The 19318-nt window shown below is 40.4% G+C and overlaps 1 protein-coding gene across 1 annotated transcript; it reads left to right on the top strand.

The window, feature by feature from the left end:
• Positions 1 to 226: 226 nt before the first annotated feature.
• Positions 227 to 19318, top strand: LOC108892612 (ankyrin repeat domain-containing protein SOWAHB). The gene is made up of 13 exons (XM_051070991.1): positions 227 to 1160; positions 3906 to 3967; positions 5591 to 5812; positions 6560 to 6682; positions 9519 to 9575; positions 9872 to 9973; positions 11032 to 11043; positions 12386 to 12388; positions 14836 to 14922; positions 15652 to 15765; positions 16248 to 16320; positions 16584 to 16679; positions 17510 to 19318. Exons 1-13 carry the CDS (start codon positions 1028 to 1030, stop codon positions 17680 to 17682), a joined length of 1257 nt encoding a protein of 418 aa, XP_050926948.1. The 5' UTR covers positions 227 to 1027; the 3' UTR covers positions 17683 to 19318.

Genomic DNA, 19318 nt, shown 5'->3' on the forward strand with positions numbered 1-19318 from the left:
TGAGATAATGCACCAAACCCTTCGCTAAATCTTGTATGTACAACTACATATGACAGATAAAACTGTAACAAATAATGTTTAATCCTCCAAAGTCTCTTTTCCACTAGCTGTGGGACATCACTTTTACTTATATACATATTCGATTACCAGGTGAGGTTGCATTGTGTTATTACAGCGAAAAGAGAATTCGGAGAATTATATTTTGATATATTACATTATTATATTACTATTATTGATGCATTAGTGTGTAAGCAGCATTTTAATGTTGCAGTAGGTTGAGGTAATTTAAACTATTTTATAAACTGGTGTTTAGTTAATGTATAAACATGCATCATTTTTTAAAACTCAGCATATTTTCTGTAAGGAAAATATAAATCATCATTAATGTCAATATTAATATTAACTACTGTAGGTGTTAGATAAATGCAATGGAGTAAAAAGTCCAATATCCCGTTGTGAAATGTTATAAAGTAGAAGTAGAAAACTGAAATACTACAATAATTAAAAATGAACTTGAGTACAGTATTTGAGTAATTTTCTACCAGAGGATACCTTTTTAAAAAGCAGACTGTAGAAATAGGTCAAGTACCAAAAACTGTGAGTGCACAGTAAGTCTTTTGGAGACGCATATGGATATGAGACGTTCAGGGTCACTTTCAAAAATGGGGTATAAGTAGCACACGCTTTAGATATGGCCTTGTGTGTTTTCACAACATGCTGAGAGAAAAATGTCGCCGAGAAAAAAAGAAAGAGACACTAGTGCTGACACTTCAGCCTCTGTCTACATCCTGCAGCAGAGGCTGAAGTGTGAAAAATAAGATGCTGAGCTGTGTGTCTTTAAAGGGTTAACAGGAGGAGGCGCAGCGGTGGTCAGCTCGTCTGGGTGGAGTGAAGTTTAGACATGCACTATAACAAATTAGCCCGGAGGACTGCATTATGGCTGAGTGAAAAACACCAAGAGAAGTGAAAAACATCTTTAAGAAACCCAGCCAGGCCTTTACAGAGACGTTACAAACACCGGGCTGAGATGAGTGATGTGAGCGAAGAGTCGCTGCTGGATTATTTCTACTCCACCGGAGGCAATTCAGGCAGAGTCAAAAATGCTGATATACTGAAGACATTTAAGCCTTTTATTGGCCATAGTGACTTGCAGTTACGTGGTAAGTAGCGAGTCATTGTATCATGGATTCAGCTAGATGAAAATATTAACCTGAAAATGGAGGGAGTGTGATGTGATCGTGCTGCATCGGTGCCAGGACTGCTGGGTACTGTGGGATGGCACGAGTATCAACTGACCTCGTGTTTGCCAGACTGTCCTCATCATTGTACTGATATGATTCACTTTAAAACGCAACAATCCCCAGCCCTGCTTTAACTAACGACTTCTGTGTCCTTGCATTGTTCTCTGTTGAGAGGTAGACATCTGGTTTTCATTAAAAGCCCCTCCATAGATCTACAGTTTCAGCAGGGATTGTGTCATTTCCTCCCTCAGGCCAGTTGTAACTGAACAGAGGACTCGAACCAGCCCATCAACAGCATATGTCACATGAAGGCCCTGTGGCTCCTCAGACGCACTTGTGATCCCTCAGCAAAATGAGGAGTAATTAAAACGTCCCTGTTTCTCACTATGTTAGCCCCCGGGTCACTGTATTTGCTGTAAATGTGTTTTACTGTGTGGGGAACTTTCCCTGCTCTTCCTCTCCTCCCACTAACCGTACACATGCTTATGCAATCCTGTCGTGCATCACAGCTAACACCAAAATACTTCTCATATTTCTACTGACAAATGGTTTTTGGAGAAACATTATAAGTAGCAGTGCACTGTTTGTGCTCCTTTAGGTACACTTAGATAAAATTAAAGCCATCTAACACAACAGCTCTGTAATTAATCAGACATTAAAGCCAGACTATGTCATTTCTTAAAAAGGAGCAACACATAAACTTTGAACTTATGAGCAGTTAAATACAATATTGCTTAATTAATACAAGTAATAAAACTGTTGTGCTGCCACAGTGGGCACAGACAGGTAAAAGGCCATGTAACTCACTATATAGGACCAAGACCCCCCAGACTAAAACAGAGACAAAATGACTACAAAGTCACATTGCATCACTTTGTGGTCATTTTGTGTGTCTTGTGTGTCTGTTTGTATCATTAAATTAAAAATAGTCGTTAGTTGCAGCCCTGATGTTAGCAGACTTCATATATAGATAAATATTGCCTTGTAAAGGACATTACTGATTATATTTCACTGACTTATCACTAAAGTAAATAAAAGAGTAAAGACAGTGTAACTCACCAGACCATGTAAAGCAGAGTGTATTAGCTGGGCAGTATTGACAGGTAGATTGTGTTATTACTTCTTTCAGAAGTTATGTAGTCCAGCTTTAAGGTGGATTTATTGCAGGGCTGTTGTGTTAGACTGCATTTGTTTTAGTAACTAATGTTGATAACATGTCCGTCTGAAACCCTGAGAATACAAAGCACACATCGCTGACTAATGATAGAATATTTGCTGTTTAATTGCAGTTTTGTTTGGCCCAGAAAACAAACAATGAGCTTGTGATGATTCATCATCTGTCCATTGAGCAGCACCTTTACCTTTGGCACTGCCTGAAATACAAACATATCCCAGCCTCTCTAAATGATTATCCAAAGTGACCTTGTATTGCAGTTGCCAGCATGTTCTGTCCAGATGCTATGTCAGCACTGCAGTTGTTGACAGAGGTTTAGAAAGCAGCCTTGATACTCTGCCATCTGACACGGCTCTCCAATTAGAGAAGTGCTTCCCACACATTTAAAGTCTGTCGTAGCATGTGGTTGCAGCTTTTCATGTCGTAATTGTGATGATAGTGTTTTAATCATAATTAAGTCCACATGCATGACTGGATGTGGACCTCTAATGGGCTCGCTTTTTCATCAGATCGGAAAACTGGGGCATGGCGGGAAGTGTGGTCGTGTTGGGGGGTGGGGGTGGGGTTGCATTCACATGTGTGTGTTTGTGTGAGCTGTTTGTTTTTGCAGACCTGTGGCTAATAAATAACTAGCATGTATTCTATGTTACTCACTGTGCTAAGCAAGGAATTCTTTTGTTGAGACACATGTAAGTGGCAGCTTCCTTTGGATTTCCTGTTGTTGTGCATGTGAGCTGTGCAACTATCTCACTACAAATGTTCTTTCCGTCCACATCAGGAAAAGGAAGCACTTCAATTGTCCTGAACTGCATGCCCATGTACACCTAGGCATGAATGGAATACCTACGCCTGGAAAATTCTTTGTGCTTGCATAGCTGACCTGGCTGCTAGATAACCAGGGGCCTACACACAGAGGGACTATTCTTAATCACAGTCTGCACACGTCTGAATGTCTGCTCACTGGTGTAAACAAAGACAGATAGCTTTATCTGATGAGCTCAACCAGCTCGTCAACTGTAGTTTGTTTGCTTCCCACAGGAAAGATTTATCGCAGGTTTAAAGTGAGTCAGGTTTTCGTCTTTGGAGATGCACTGTGATCTGTATCTTTGCTCATGCTGGAGGGGAACCTCTTTCCTCTCTCCTTAGCTTACCTTGCAGTGGCTTTTTTTTGTTGAAGCATCTGTTTTTTGCTGTGTGAGCTGCATCTAGCTTGGTCAGCCAAGTGTGTGCTGGATCAGACCTTGTTGCTTTTACCACCTCATCTCACTGCACATCTCATCCAGCAGCTTGTCATTTAAATCACACATCAACAGGCACTAACACATTCTGGCCATGTCTGTATCTGGAAACACGCCATGTCTTTTATAGTGAATCAAACTTAATCAAGCTCTTTTTATTCTCTCACACTAATATCAAAGTATTACAGTATGTGAGATATTAAAGGCTGTGTTTAGTTTTCAGTTTCTCAAGTCAAATATTTTTCCCTACAGCTAAATACAGAGAGGAATTCAAGCTCATCATTGACCGAATCGCTGTGGTGAAGTCAGAGAATGTGAGTAAACTATTCAGTATTTTTACCTTTTGTGGAAAAAGCTCTGCTCCCATGTACTCTGTATTTATACGTCTGCACTCAGGCTTAACAACACAAATGTTACACTATGAACAGTTGTTGTTTCAGTTGAACTATCTCAACAGAGTAAGAAGTTGTCTAATCTGTTAAGTTTTTCTACAGAACTGTTCGTACCAACTGGTCTCTCCCCAGGGACTGCAGCTGCAGTTTTCATTTTCCCTCAAACTATTTTTATGAAAGATTTTCACTGTACAACTCAAAATGTTACTGCAAAACTAATCTAACTAAACAAATGTTATTTGCTTTTTTGCCAAGAGTTTGATGAGAAGATCTTTATCACTCTCATATCCATTACTGTAAATATAAAGCTTCAGCCTTAGACTTGTCCTGAGCTAAAAACAAATCTGCCAACCAACATCTCTAAAGCTAAAGTAAAGCAAGTACACAAGCAAGTGTAAGAGAAAAAACAGGGGTTTTGTGAGTCCCTCTGTGCTGTAACTATTTCTTGGTCATGTGCACTTACAGTTTTTAACTTCTCATAAAAAGTTTTATGGGGACAAATATAAACAAACTAGGATGTTGGACAGAGCCAGACTAGCCGTTTCCCCTGCTTTTAGTCTTTATGCTAAACTGTGCTCATTGTCTCCTGGCCTCATGCTTCATGGTACCATCTACAGTTTTTAATGTCTAGTGGTGTTATGGAGCAGTTTTTTATGAATGGGGTCCCTTTTTGTTTGTCTTGCACACACACATGCAGGACACGATACACACTCCTCACACTATTCCAGAGACTAAGAAATACAGCAATGGCCCAACAAAGGCAGGAAAAAGGAAGACAGTAACCTAGCAAACAGCAGTGTGAACAGTTCATCTTTCAAAATGTTTTATGAGAAAGGAAATGCAATCAACACATTTATTAGACTTCAAAGATACACACAATGTAGGAGGGGACTTCACAGGGCACCTTTCAGGTACAGATATGAGAGTGGTATCAGTCTTTTTATCAACATGCATACAGTTGACTAACTCACATACGGGAAAGCCATGTCCTCACTTCCTCTATGATAAGCTAAGCTAAAGCTAACCAGGCCCTAGCTGGAAGCATCACACAGACATTAGACTGGTATCTATCTACTTATCAAACTCCTGGTAAGAAAGCAAATAAAGAGTATTTTCCAAAAAAGTCAAACTATTTCTATGTTTGGGCATAAAGCTGAGATCTATTTTCTTTTTCAAGTGAGACTTATATATAAAAACACTGATATAAAAGACTAAATCACATAATATACAAGCTGTCAACCAAAAGAAAAGAAAAAAATTAAGATGTATGTCATCCACTGATGCCAGAAACTATGGCAGCAGAATTTATAGGCAAAGAAACTAACCTGACATGTGATCTGGCCCGATGAATAATTGGATTCTTCATAGATATGAGGTACTGCAGTGGCTTTAAAATAAAGCTTTACAGGTATATAATTCCCATCAAAAACACTCAAGTTACTGTGATGACTTCCAGCTAGAAGGTGCAGCAAGAAAACACTGCAACCATTCAGACCTTTTTCTGCTTTTTAAAGCCTTATTGTGCTTTTTGACTCTCTTTCACAGGGTGAGAAGTACCTCCTCCTGAAGAAGAAATACAGGCAGCTGCTGAATGAGCGCGACACCAAGCAACAGGGTACAGACGTAGACGGACAGAAACATTCGAGTCCGGCCAGGACAACGGCCATTGTACAGTGGGACACCACGGACGCTGCCACGACTTCTCCCCACCAGAGGGAATCACAGGATGAGCAGATGTCATGTGGAGAGCCCGAGAACACTGCAGAGGTGAATATATGATCAGCTGGTTATTCTGCTCGATTTGTAAAAAACTAAACAAACTGTGGGATTAGCTGGAATGATTCAGCCACAACACTGGGTGCTAAACTGCAACTTGCTGAATCAGCCACCGCCGCAGGACACCATGTTTACTCTTTATGTAAGTGACGCATTTATCTATATAAGGCCGTCTTTGTTGGTGCCTGTTCTCTCCTAGCATGTGTCAGCTTTTAACGATGGCCCTGCAGCGTGGACATTTACACAGACGAACACTGTGGAGCAGAAGAAGAGCTCTTTTGCTGGGACAAATCTAAGTTAGCTGCTGTGAGAAGAAAGAGAAGGTCAAAGGGCTTATGTCTTTACATAAAGGGAGGATCTGTTTAAAACTAATGCATAGAAGCACTTGACTGTTGTGAAAATAAACACTATGCACTGGTTTAATGCATAGTAATCCTCTGGAGGTACTTTTACATATTGTTCCCCCCATAAACTTGAGCGTTTAATCATAGATTTGAAAGATTAATGTATTTAATGCTGCTGCTTGAACGTCCTCATACATGATTTATTAAACTAAACATTATCTGTCCACACCCAGATGGTGAGGGGAAGAAAAAAGAGCAGGCAAAGCACTAATGCTGGCTGTTGACCTCAGCCAGCACTTGACACAGCTGAATGTTTGGCCTGTCAACGTTCAGATCGCACATCTGGATCAGACAAAGTCTGAGTTTACAGCACATTGTGTCTGTACTCCTATAGGACCAGCAGACAGGAACAGTCACCATGCAGCACACATCACTGCAACCTCCTGTCATCCAAATCCAGGTACCCTCGGTTCAAAGCATCGGGGAGGATGAGTTGGACAAAGATTTGGGGTCAAAGGTGACAGACATACTGGGCTTGTACTCGCTGGTTAAGCTTTTTTGCTCACTTGTATATTATTAATTCTTCTTACAGCCACAAATATACACATATAAGTACACGTGTTGTAGTTCAAGTCTTAAGCTAGATTTTCTGGGCGAACAAGGCTGAAATATGATGCTGCTCTGTCACTGTCTGAGGTGCAAAATGTGGCTTAGTTTACAGCTGAAATGAATAGTTGACTATGGATTTTAATGCACTTGGACAGAGGAAAGATACTCAGTAAATAAAGTCATTAAAATTAGCTCCACCTTTACCAGCTGCAGCATTAAAGTGATGCACACAGTAATGCAACATCCAGTAACAGTAACAGTTGGAGCTGAGAAGGTTGACTGAAAACTAATCCGCAACTACTACTTTGGTAACTGATTGATCATTTCAGTCATTTTTGGTCAAAATTGGTCAAAAAAATTATTTTTTACAATAAACTGAATATCTTTGTTGGCTGGAAAAAACAAGACATTTGAAGACTTCACCTTCAGCTCTGCCGCCACAGAGAAAAGAAAAAGAAAATAACCATTCAGCAAAACAAGTACTTTTACTTTAAGTGTATTTTCTACTTTATACTAGTGTTCTAAAATGTTATACTTGTAACAGAGTATCTCTACACTGTGGTATTGCTACTTTTACTAAAGTAAAAAAGACCTGAATATTTCTACCACCAGTGAGGGGAGAAACACTGACTTCCAGGTCAGTACCTACACTCCAGTGGTTCCTCTGTTACCCACCAGGTGGTGCTAAGTTAATTACCTGGATTTGTAAACCTACAGTATGCTGAATTTGAGTTGGAGGGGGGGAGGACCAGTTGGGGGAGAGGTGGAGAGAATCTGCATTTAAATTAAGCTCTCTGTTATTATGTTAAGCAGCAACATGTTGGACCTCATTAGAAAGATAATAATCATTTGTGCCCATTAAAGAGATTGGGATTCATCCCAGAGTCAGATATGTGGCTCTCCTTGATGGCCTGCACAATAGACAGATGAAATACGTTGGAGTGTATTAATACAGCACTGGAATGAGATTAAGTGTGTTTGCTTAAGGTATTAGTCACACCATTGAACTCTGTATTCAGGACACAGTGTTGACGGTTGGTTCATATCACAGAAGCTACCTGGCTGGTTACACAATCAGAACACCTGAGGCTATAAACTGATGTTAGTCTCCCAAACATTGAGAGGAAATGTAATTTATATTATCATGCTCTCAAATAAAGGGGACGATACCTCCTTTAAATTCCAGGATGGTACTCTGACTTTTCAGTGTCTCAACATCTAGAGGGGAATTTAAGAGTTTAAGAGTTTATATAGACAATCAATAATAATCAGTAATCAATATTTCCCTCAGGAAGAACTGTAATAACTTTGTTGATTCCTCAGCCTTTCGTCTAACTCCATCCTCAAGTCAAAATTTTAATTTGTCCAATATTTCAGGCTGTGATCAAATATCCACCAAACTGATGACATTCCCATCAGCCTCAGCTTTTCTTTGTATTATGTACTAATTGGCAAATATTAGCAAATAACAAACAAAACTAAGATGATGAACATGATGAATAGTAATTAATTATCAGCATGTTAGCGCTGTCAGTGTGACCTTGTATGGCTTTAGACTCTCAGTCTTATTTAATCTCTGTGAACTTGTGGTCATCTGACTTCCCTTCACTCTTGAAATTAGTTTTGTTTACAGAAGTACGCTTTCAGTTTCTATTAGTCCACAGTATCTAATATAGAGCTAGTCAGTTAATCAGTCAGTCAACAGAGTGAAAAAATGATCTGCAATTATTTTGATAATTAATTAATCTCTCAAATCATTTTTGAAGGAAATCACTAGTTCCAGCTTCTCAATTTTTATTTTTTTGCCATTTTTTTTGTCTTGTGTGATAATAAACTGAATATCTTTGGGTATTGGACTGTTGGTCAGACAAAGTAAGACATGTGAGGATGTCGCTTTGAGCTCTGGAAAATTATGATTCAAAAACTAGACAAATATTACTCATAATTACTGATAGTGAAAATGGCAGTTGTAGCCCTAAAGGCAATAAAAATGACTGAGGAGCTGAGAGGGTATTTGCTGGAATTCTTGTCCCCCCTCCGTCTTTCCCTCATGCTCAGCATCGTTTTTCTCTGTCTGTTATTATTGGTCTCCAACAAAAGTACAGAAAAAAATGGACGTGTGTCAGAGTGGAATGGGCTGAGTAAATACTATCCCTCCACTTTTCATGTTCAGCACGCTGACGTGTGACAGTTTGTGCAGGAGACATGAAAGGGCTGAGTGTTTTAACATCATGTCTCTGTATGATCTGAGAACAATTAGCAATCAGGTTCTCCTCAAAAGAGGCAAGGGAGAAGAAAATAACCCTCCCCTCTAACATAAATCAGCCAAAGTGACACTTTTATACACTGCTAGAAGGACGTGTTCATTATTTTTGGAGATTTTCTCTTGACCCCTTAAGACTAAACTGCTGACAAAAGCACATGGCCTGACTGTAGCCATGTTGTTTTTTGGTTAATTGTTAATTGGATTGTTGTTCATTACCCCTTATGTGTGAAAGTGTCACCTCTGCCTTGCTGTCTCATTACCTCTCTATCTGTCTGACACCCTTTGGTCGCGTCTCATCAGCTGGAAAACATCACAGCAGTGTGACCACTGTGTGAGAGAGTGAGTGTATGTCCACCCTGTGATGTTGGATCATGCGGTGTGAGCATTATGACTGATTCAGTACAGTTAGCTTGTGTCACAGTCAGGGCTTTTTTGTCACCACTGAGTAATAGTCAGTCGTCTGTTTTCTGTCTTTCAGTCCGAGTCGGAGCAAGACGAGGAGTGTACGGGCAGTATGGGCTCTGCTGCTGTCGCTGTAAGTCCTTTTCAAGTCTTTTCCTGTGGCTTTCCTTTGGTTTTAGAGGAGGTATAAGAAAAACATGTGAAGGGACAAACCAAAAACAGAAGTAAAAGTATAAACTGTTGAGGTCAGTGCAGTGCACCATGGGTGTCTCCCACAAACTGTCAGTTAGCTGTGACTCAGTGGTTCATAGGAAATGGATTAGAGGTTTGTAGTTTCAGCATTATCTAAAGAGCCCACAACAGGATGTGGATAGTAGGGTGTGTGTACATGTCTGAACCCCCCTCCCTTCCCTCCTCTCTCTGTATTAGCTGGATCCTATAGAAAAGGAGTGGATCTACTCTGCTGCTGGTGCTCGAGTCCCTGACCTCTCTCAGCTGCTCAGTCAGGACCCCTCGCTGGCAAACAAGAAGGTAGCGCAGCCCTCCTCCTCATTCTCTTTACCAGAGACGAGAGCTTATTTTCATATTTATGGCTGTAATACTAACATCTGAGAATGTGACAGTATCGCTACCACAAAGCTATGATGGGGCAAGAAACACAAGCAGCCAAGGTTTTAAACAAACCCCCAGGTTGGCTGAACTTATTTAGAAAAAAGAGGACGAATGGTAAAATTACTACCAAACCTGCTGAGGGGCAGCTGCGACCTACAAAACGAGGGTCATGCGGTAAACTGAAACAGCCACAGTCGTCATGAGGCTAATTCTTGTTAGCTTCACTAGCTTGTAAACTTGTAGGTAATCAGTGAAGAAGCACAAAACACAGTTTTTATTTATCAACCTGCCACATTTCTTTTTTCTTTCACCTATATTAAGTCATGAGAAAACTTTATCACTGTTTAAAATATTGAAATTTGTATGACAGTATTTGCTTTAAGGATAACTCTGATATTTTTGAACCTGGGTGTAAATGATTGATAGGTATGAAAATCTTTGGAGTCGGTGCAGTATTGAGCAAGAACAGTGAACCTGTAACCACAAAGACTTCAATCATTTACACCCAAAAATACCAGTTATCCTTTAATGAATATTCATGCAGCCAGAGCCTATAGTTTATCTGATTTTGACTCTGTGTGAAGATGTTGTTGAATGTGTCATTAATCTAATTTTCCAAATCGTCACAGTTCCTCTGATGTGGTGGAAAAGTAAACAGGCTTTTGAGTGCCTACGTTAGTTCCTTTGGCTCCGTAGTCCCTGGAACTATTTGGTCAACACAGGCTAAACCTGTCTGATCGTCTCACTGCTCGGTTTCTCGCCTCGTCAGACTTTGTTGCAGCAATGTGGCAACAATCACTTGTGTACAGTGTTATCAAAACCGCACAAATGAGACCTGAGTTGTCATAGATGGAAACTATCCAAGCAAACAGACGTTATTAATGTAAAAACCTGAAGCGTTCCAGGTGATTGGAAAAGATGGTTTCACTAATTTATGCTTTGTCTGTTTGTTTTGTGTCTTTGGGGGGTCAAACCAGGACTTCACCTCAGTGAGTATTTGACACAGCACTTGCTATAGACTTTATGCAACTATAACTGTGTGTAGTTATTATTAAGTCACTGTCCAGGATGTTGTTTATGAAAGATTTTCTCTGACTAATAACCTCTCATTTTCTCATTCTGATACTCCTGACTGTGACCATGACCGTTCTTTCAGGGGGTAAGTTTCATCATTCATACCTCTACCAGCACCTTGTGTGTAATAACTTTTAGATGATCAGAATGGAAGTTAATTTACCGCTTTAGTGGAGGTTACTTCCGTCACGACAGCTCTGCGATTCTTGATTTATCAACTGATTCCTCACTCTCAGCTCACTCACTCCTGCGTTTTTGCTTGTATAACTTTCACAAGCTCATTCTGTCGACATTTTTCCTTTAATAGTATTCTGAGAACCCTGTGTTAAAACATCCAGATCATGCATTTCAAAGGTCCACTATCAAAAGGATTATGAAAGATAGCTTTTTAGCTCCTGTGCCCCCCTGACAACCCAAATCCTTTTATTTGTCTCCCTGTGCGCTTAAGAGATTTGAGCTCATGTTTGTTGTCCCTCCCCTGTGTCACAGTTCTCACACTGTCCTGTGGCCATGGCAGACCACCTTCTAAGAGTAGCCCTAAGCCCCTGCCATCCCCACCCGGACAAGATAGCATGGCCGCCATTGAAGTGTAGGGAGATGTAAGGGGGGATGGGGATTAAGGAGAGTCTTAATGCCCCACAAAGACTTCACCCACTTAAAGATAATCTGAAAGTAATAGAGCAGGCTGGGATTAATTGTAGAACAATGCTGGTTGTGTCCCTGGGAAGGTGCTAAGTCCCCCTCAGGCCTCTTTGATGTTCCCTTTAGCCTTCAGCCTTTCCCTGTTCAGCAGAGGTGGATGCCTTTTCCAGAGATAACGTACAGAGATACCTTCCAACAACCAAAACAGTCACAAGACTCACAACAACCAGAGGCTATAACACCAGGAGTTATTATATTTGATCAGCATTTGTCACATCCTGACTTTGCTCAACAGAAGTTCAGATAAGTGTACCAAATACCAGGCTCCAAATCACATGTTTGACCAGGACTGAGGGGATTACTCTTCATCCTGGGAGGACTTAAGTGTTTCCTGTTCTGTCCAAATGTTTGTTGGGATCAGGTGGTTTTATGGATATGCACTTCAAACAGTGGTTTAAAGGTGACGTTGCTTAAAAGTGAAGACATAACACAAGTCAGGACACCTACGTTTCGCCAAAGGCAAACACTCTAAAGTCTAACTCTCTTTTTCTCTCCCTGCTCTCCTCGTGATGTGGATCTCCACTCCTGCTGTGACGGACTTCCTCTGCCACACAGTTTGTAAGTACATCATTCGCCCATCACTCCTCTCCGTCTTCCTCCACATCCAGGGCAGTATCAGGCACACAGACCATTGTGTCTCCTGTTGATGCGAGTCCCTCTTTAGCCACCACTTCCCTCACTGGGGGAGCGCATGGTGGGGACACAGCCGTCCCTGAGTGATCGGACAGGTGGGGGGTCACCCCGGTAGGTAGGAACATAAACGAGAGGCGCAGGAAGGGAAGACGCCGCATCCTGTTCGGCCTCGTCCATCACTGCTGCCCACAGGGAGACCCGCCGAGCCGCCCGTCAAACAGCCCTTTGGCCAATCTGTCTTAAGGTGTGACAGGGGACAGACAAAAGAGATGGAGATACTCCAGCCAGACAGCATCTATCACAATCTGTCTCCCAGACGCCTGACACAGTGAGATGTAGCGACATATTGCTTCCTCATTCCCCTCAGCATCTACAAGCAGACATTTTTCTCTTGCCAGCTGCTGGACGGGCTTGTTGTGCTACGATTGGCACGATTAGCGTCATAACGCCGAAACACAAAAGAGCTTGTGTCCTTTTCAAACAGTGCAACAGCCCCGGGTTGTTCCTCTCTGGTATTCTCATTATTTCAAGTCACAGAACTAAGCACCAATTTCTCTGAAAAATAAATACCTGCTCATGTCGTTACAGCTGTTCTGAAGGTATTTCCAAAAGCCTTCTCAGAAATAATCCATCTGCTGCACATTTTTTTTAAAATGCTGTGACTGTATTTCCTATCCAGGTAGCCAGAAATTACATATCTCCTTGCTCCAATGTGCCACAAATGTAAATTATTACACAATATTTTGTATGAAAATATAAAATAAGACAAATTAACTGATATACATGTTATATAATTTAAGCAAAAACATATGTCTGGCTTCCATCTCTGTTTGGATTGGGAATAAAAACTTTCTTTATCATGCAGGAAACACACAATTTTGTCATGGTCAGAAGAGTCTTTGAGGATTATGGAGATATCTTTTTCAAAGACCTTCTGTATTTTTCAGTGAGCACCAGGTTATTTATTTTTCCAACAAATGGATGCTAAGCTCTGTGACTCAAAAGTATCTTTCAAATTTATATAAAATCGGTAAATGTGTCTGCAGCAATCACCAGGTATAGCAGCTTTCCTATTGGAGCTGATTGTTTTTAGCATTTACCAGCACAGACTGCATCAACAGGAGACATTTCAGTTCATGGTCAGCACCGTAACTCCTACCAAAAAAAAAAAAAAAACCCAGCTGCAACAGCAATTCAGTGATGTAGCTGGTTGAGGGAGAGCTTGTGCTTGTTTTAACAACTTTACATGCTCTTGGGGTAGTTACATTTATTTTTAAAATTTTATTTTTTTTATAAAATAATGAATGTTTTATGTGTAACAGGTTAAGTAACAGTAGCGGTCACAATAAATGTAGTGGAGTAAAAAGTCCAATATTTCCCTCTGAATTCTGGTGGAGTAGAAATATAAAGTAGCAGAAAATGGAAATACTTGAAGTACATCAGAACTGCATTCATGTAGAGCACCTCACAGATAAACTCACTGCATTACAGTTCCATGTTACTGCTGTTGGATAAAAACCCGTATCTCCACGACTATGAAAAGTGGTTTACATCTTGTCCAATCGCTCCTGTTTGTTTTTTCCCCCTCTCACACATCATATATTTACTTAACAGAAATAAAGACTTAAAATAACAAAAGTTGAGGTTCTAAGGTTTTCATCCATCCAACATTAACATGTAATTCTGAAATGGTTACTGTTTGCTGTGTTAAGGGGTCAGCCTCAGGAGGGGTGGATGTGGTTTACTCAGCCAACATCTGCACCTACGCTCAGCTTTCACCTGTTGATAACCCATAATTATGCAGCTTAAAGAGTGTAAACAGAGGAGATCACAGTTCCAGTCAGACAGGTGGATGTGGTTTGCATGTGACTCGGGAGTTTTCTGCTTTTATACATGTGTCTATTATTTTAACATCTACGCACACTTTGAGTATCTTAGCATGTGGACATGTGGGTGTATCTCTAAGAGGGGGAGGGGGAGAGCTGTGTTTCCCTCCTTGACGTGTGCTGACAGTAGAGCGGTGATGTCTGGGTGGGTCTCCCCTCTGCGGGTCACACTAACATCATCAATCTTCCCCCTGGTGACAGGCGGCCAGGCCCCCCGACTGTGGGCACAGTGCTGTGTTGTTTTGTAATTAGGCTGCGTTAGATGGCAGGAAACCATCTCTCCATCCCTCTCTCTCACCATCCCTCCATCCGTCCACTCCCCTCTGTGCGCAGCTGGCCCTCTGCCCTCGCACAGCCAATGAGAAGCCGCCCCGCTCAACTTAGACAACTTGTAATGATGCTACAGCAATTACCACGCCTGATAATAGTACAGAACATTGTATTGGGCACTTTATGAATAACTCCTTCTTTCTTTGTTCCACACAGACAGCTCTGCACTGGGCTGCCAAACATGGCAATGAGGACATGGCCACTCTAGTGGTTAATGCCGGTGCTGATGTCAACACCAAATCAGTGAGTTCAGTTTTTATTTTTTCACTGTTACACAATGATTTTAAAAGGGGCACTCCAGTTAGTCAGGTATTTTAACTGTACTGTCATTACAAACCTTTCTTTGATCACCTGTGACCAAAAAAAGCAAAAATGAGCATTTTCTCTTTAAGGGAATGGTTCAAAATTCTTTTTTAAAGAATGGTCAAAATCAAAGCAGCAGAGGCCAAAACTTTTAGTAACTTTTTTAGACTTTTGGTGCCTAATATGGGTCCAAAATCTTCTTGATCCTGCTTTTCACATAATTCACCTGAGAGCATCTTTCATAGAAAGTAGTAAACTTGGCATCATGTCCAGGCTAGAGTCTGTTCCACTAGTCTCTGTAACTTAATGCAACCTCTCACCGAGCAGGTCTTATCTGGACTCTCCTCTTAAAGGACCACCAGAACCTTCTTAATGACTACTAAAACCACCAGTAGAACCTCTTGAGTTACCACTTCAGCCTTTTAAATAACCTCTAAACAACCTAAAGGGCTTTTAGAACTCCCCCCATCCCATCGACCTCTATAACATCCAGAGGACCCACAGTATCCACTAGAACCTCGTAAAGGACCCACAGAACCTTCTTTAGATTCTTTAAGTATTCACTACACATCTGAAACTTTTCCTGTGAACCTTGTAACTATGACGGACAGAACACAGTGCCGTCAGACTCGCTGATTTATTCATGATATTCCTTCTTCTTTCTTGCAGCATGTGAGTACCCAGGCTTTCATCAGGCAGTGGTGGATATGTACAGTTAACGGTTTGATAACAACAGGACAACAACATGGCTGCTGGCTTCTTCTGTTGTGCCCCTCAGTGATGTAATGTTCCCCAAATAATCTCTGTGAAGATCCAGCTGTGCAAATGTACTACAGCAGCACGTGTTGTCGGGGCTGCGGGAGTGCTCTGCTAATAAATCATGTCATGTCACGTTAATTGTTTCCCAAAACAGTGCGTCTATGTGCCAGCATGCACAACTCTAAAACTATGCAATTTTCAGTGAATTACCAAGCAATTATGTTTTTATCATTATCTGGTGTTTCCATAACCTTTGCTAATTTGTATATTTTTTTCCATGCTGTTTTCATTGGCTGCGTTTGGGCCTGGGAAACTCTAGGGGGTAGGTACTAAACCTTTTCAGCACTTTGACACAGTTACTCCCCTCAACGCAGCACATAGTAAACTATCAGTTTTAAACTGTGTCAGTCAAGTGGATGTTGACAGTGTGTTTGCATCAGCAGTGTCCTTCAGAATAAACATTCATTTTTGAATTTTCTTTATGCATGTTTCCTGTTGTTTTACAGGGGTACACACCTCTACACATTGCAGCGTTACATGGTCATCGGAATATTCTTGACCTGCTCATAGGGACATATGGTAAAAACTGCTTCCATTTAAACTGTTGATCCACACCTACATAAATCCACAACAGCATACAGAGTGAAAGTTTGAATCATCATTTTGTGTTTCTTATCTAAACTTTACTTCTTTGATACATGATTTTACTTTTTAAAACCTATAAATTAAAGAGTGACATCAGGTTTCATGTAGTGATTTTTGTAGTGAAGTTTGGAGTTTTTTCTTAGTTTTTAGCTCACCTGACTGGTCTCAGTTTTCAGATTTATTTTTCCTCTTATCAGGGGCTAAAGAAAACTTAAGGGACTACAGTGGCCATCTTGCTTGTCATTATCTAAACAACAAAGAACCAGAGGGTCCAGAGGAAGACTGCGAGCTGCGTGAGTGCCTTACACTTTTGCTGCCGAATTATAAATGATCATCCATTTTATTAATGCTACAAGTCAAATCTTAAGAACTTTTGTTCTTTCAGTTCATACAGTTATTTATTTTTTGTTTGTTATTCCCTGAAATTCTTTATTTTATGTGCTCCTTTAAATCTCCATGTAACTCTGGTTTTAAAATGTACTGTAGAAATAAGATTTACTTACTAAAGTAATATAAAGGAGAGTACTGTAGCTTTTGCATGAGGAGTTGAAGGCACTGTGTGAAATGTTAGCTAAAACCTTTGGAGAAAGTGTGAAAAAGAAAAGAGAAAATCAACTCCACTCACACATCTGTTCATCAAATACAATTAAATCTGTCTGTTAAATACAAAGCTACCACCAGCAGCTGGTTAACTTAGCTTAGTGGAGACGGGGGAAGCAGCCTCTTAAAGACAGTATTTAACACATTGCATCTCATTTGTTTGATCTGTACAAAAACCAAAGTGTAAAAATAACACGTTGTAGTGTCTGGCAGCCTCACTGGAAACTCCAGGAAGTCACCAAGAAGTGGTCCAGCACATAATCCTCCTGTAAAGCTACATTTTGTTGTTTTTACACTTTGGGTTTTGTCCAGACAAACAAAGGCATAATGTGTTGATTAGGGAGCTTTTTTAATGTACAGTCAGGAGAGTGTTATCAGTCTTCTCATCTAAACTCTCAACAAGAGAGCAAGTAGTTCTAAAAAAATTTTAACATTTAAGTTTTGCTTTCCAAAATGTAAAACCCCTAAACACTGCTTTCTCAAAAAGTCGTGGGTTTCTTTTTTTTGTTTCTTATGGTCCCAGAGTTTCAAGTCACTCAGGCCAGGGAGCGGAACAGGAACAGGAAGTTGGCATCGTTGTTCCAGTCCAAGAAAAAATGGGGCTCGGCGGAGGAGCTGGCTCCGATAGAGGAGGAGAGGACGGTGTCACATCAGCTCGTCCTGCCTCCGTTCAGACCCAGAAAATTCTCCCGCTGAGGAGAAACAGACACCAGGGACGATTTCTGACTCATCCATACATTCCTATTGATACATAATATAAACCCCCATTATATACCATGTAAGTATTAATACTGTATCTGTATATTTATGACGGACACACACACATCGACACCTGTGCTTACAGACACAATCACACGCACTCACTGAGGCACCTACAAGCTCATCTAAGTGCTTTTACTTTGAAAGGAAGTACTGCAGGTGATGCTATGCTCATACGTGTATTATTAATATTTATGCTTACCAGACAAGTATTTCTTGAAGCCTTTAAATTTTACTAAATGTTGCTAAATGTTACTTATGCCTTACAAGTTCAAATGAGCTCAGGCCAGTGGGATTCTTTTGTTTGTGTTTAAGTGGGAAGTTCTGACGAGGAGACGTAGATACAGAATATAACCAGACTTATCCTTTAAGGGAAAATGCTGGTGGTTTTGTATGTTATGACCTGTTAAAAATCATGAGCACTTAACATGATACCACAACCATTTTCCAAAACATATCACTAGTACTTGTGTATTTTATTAATTATTTTATTACATTGTCATCTAGTGGCGGTCCTAAATTGGGACTGAACTGAAAAGACTTCCTTATTGATGCGTTCAACTGCCAGCAGGAAAATCAGACATCTGAAACTCAGACTTGAGATGAAGTTGCTTTACAGTTTTACAGAAAGCATTTCCTTTTTTCCCCAATTGTGTGTGTGTTTTTAAATTGTTTTTTGCGTTGGCAGAGAAGTTAGTTTTATTTTATCAAGTCCCTGAAGGCACCAGCAGGAAACCCAACCTGCAACTGTTGAACATCAGATTAATCAGTCAATGAAACAATTATTAAGTACATGTGAAATGTCTTTTGCATTTATACAAGTTAATTTTAATACTGTGCTTGGAAGACTGAAGTCTAAAAAGTTACATCACACTTTGAAAAATGGTTAGCAGCAGCAGCAGCAGCAGTGTAAAGTGTTTATGATTAGTTAATGGGATTAAACATACAAAACCACTGGTGTTTCTTTATATCTGAGCCGATGAGACATTCCAGAGCGCGAGAGGGAGGAAAAAACAAAAACGAACGCTGCATGAAAAAGTTAGATCTGACTTTCATCACCATTGCAAACGTTACTGCAGGGCTGGATCTTATTATGTTTTCTGCCAATTAGTAGGATTTGCCAACCCTGTACAGACTCTGCTTGGCTGGCATATCCCCCTTTGTTATTGTCAGGTTGTGGGGGCTATGTTTGTCCAATGTAACTTGTGTTGTCACGGTTCAAAACTACCTGCTGATATTAAATAACTTTTGATTGTTTGACTTATGTTTCTGCAGCGTGGGCACAGATAATCTGGCCTCTGTTACTGGGTTCAGGTTTCAGTGAAAACTGATTGTACTTTATTTTGTCTTCTACCCCCTGGTGTTATTTTCCTCTTTGCGATCGATGTTTTGCACTGTGACAGTGTGTTCTGGATTATTCTGCCAATTGGTGTAAAGGGCTTTTGTATTGTTTATCATTTTCACTTGTGGTGGTGTAATCTAATCTGAAGAACCAGCCTCCATTACATCTTTTGCACAATATTTATATAATGAAGATATTTTGGTATTAAACTGTATTTTATATCAAACCAAA

The sequence above is a fragment of the Lates calcarifer genome, linkage group LG6 (genome assembly GCF_001640805.2).
Source record: "Lates calcarifer isolate ASB-BC8 linkage group LG6, TLL_Latcal_v3, whole genome shotgun sequence".
NCBI classification, from domain to species: Eukaryota; Metazoa; Chordata; class Actinopteri; family Centropomidae; genus Lates; species Lates calcarifer.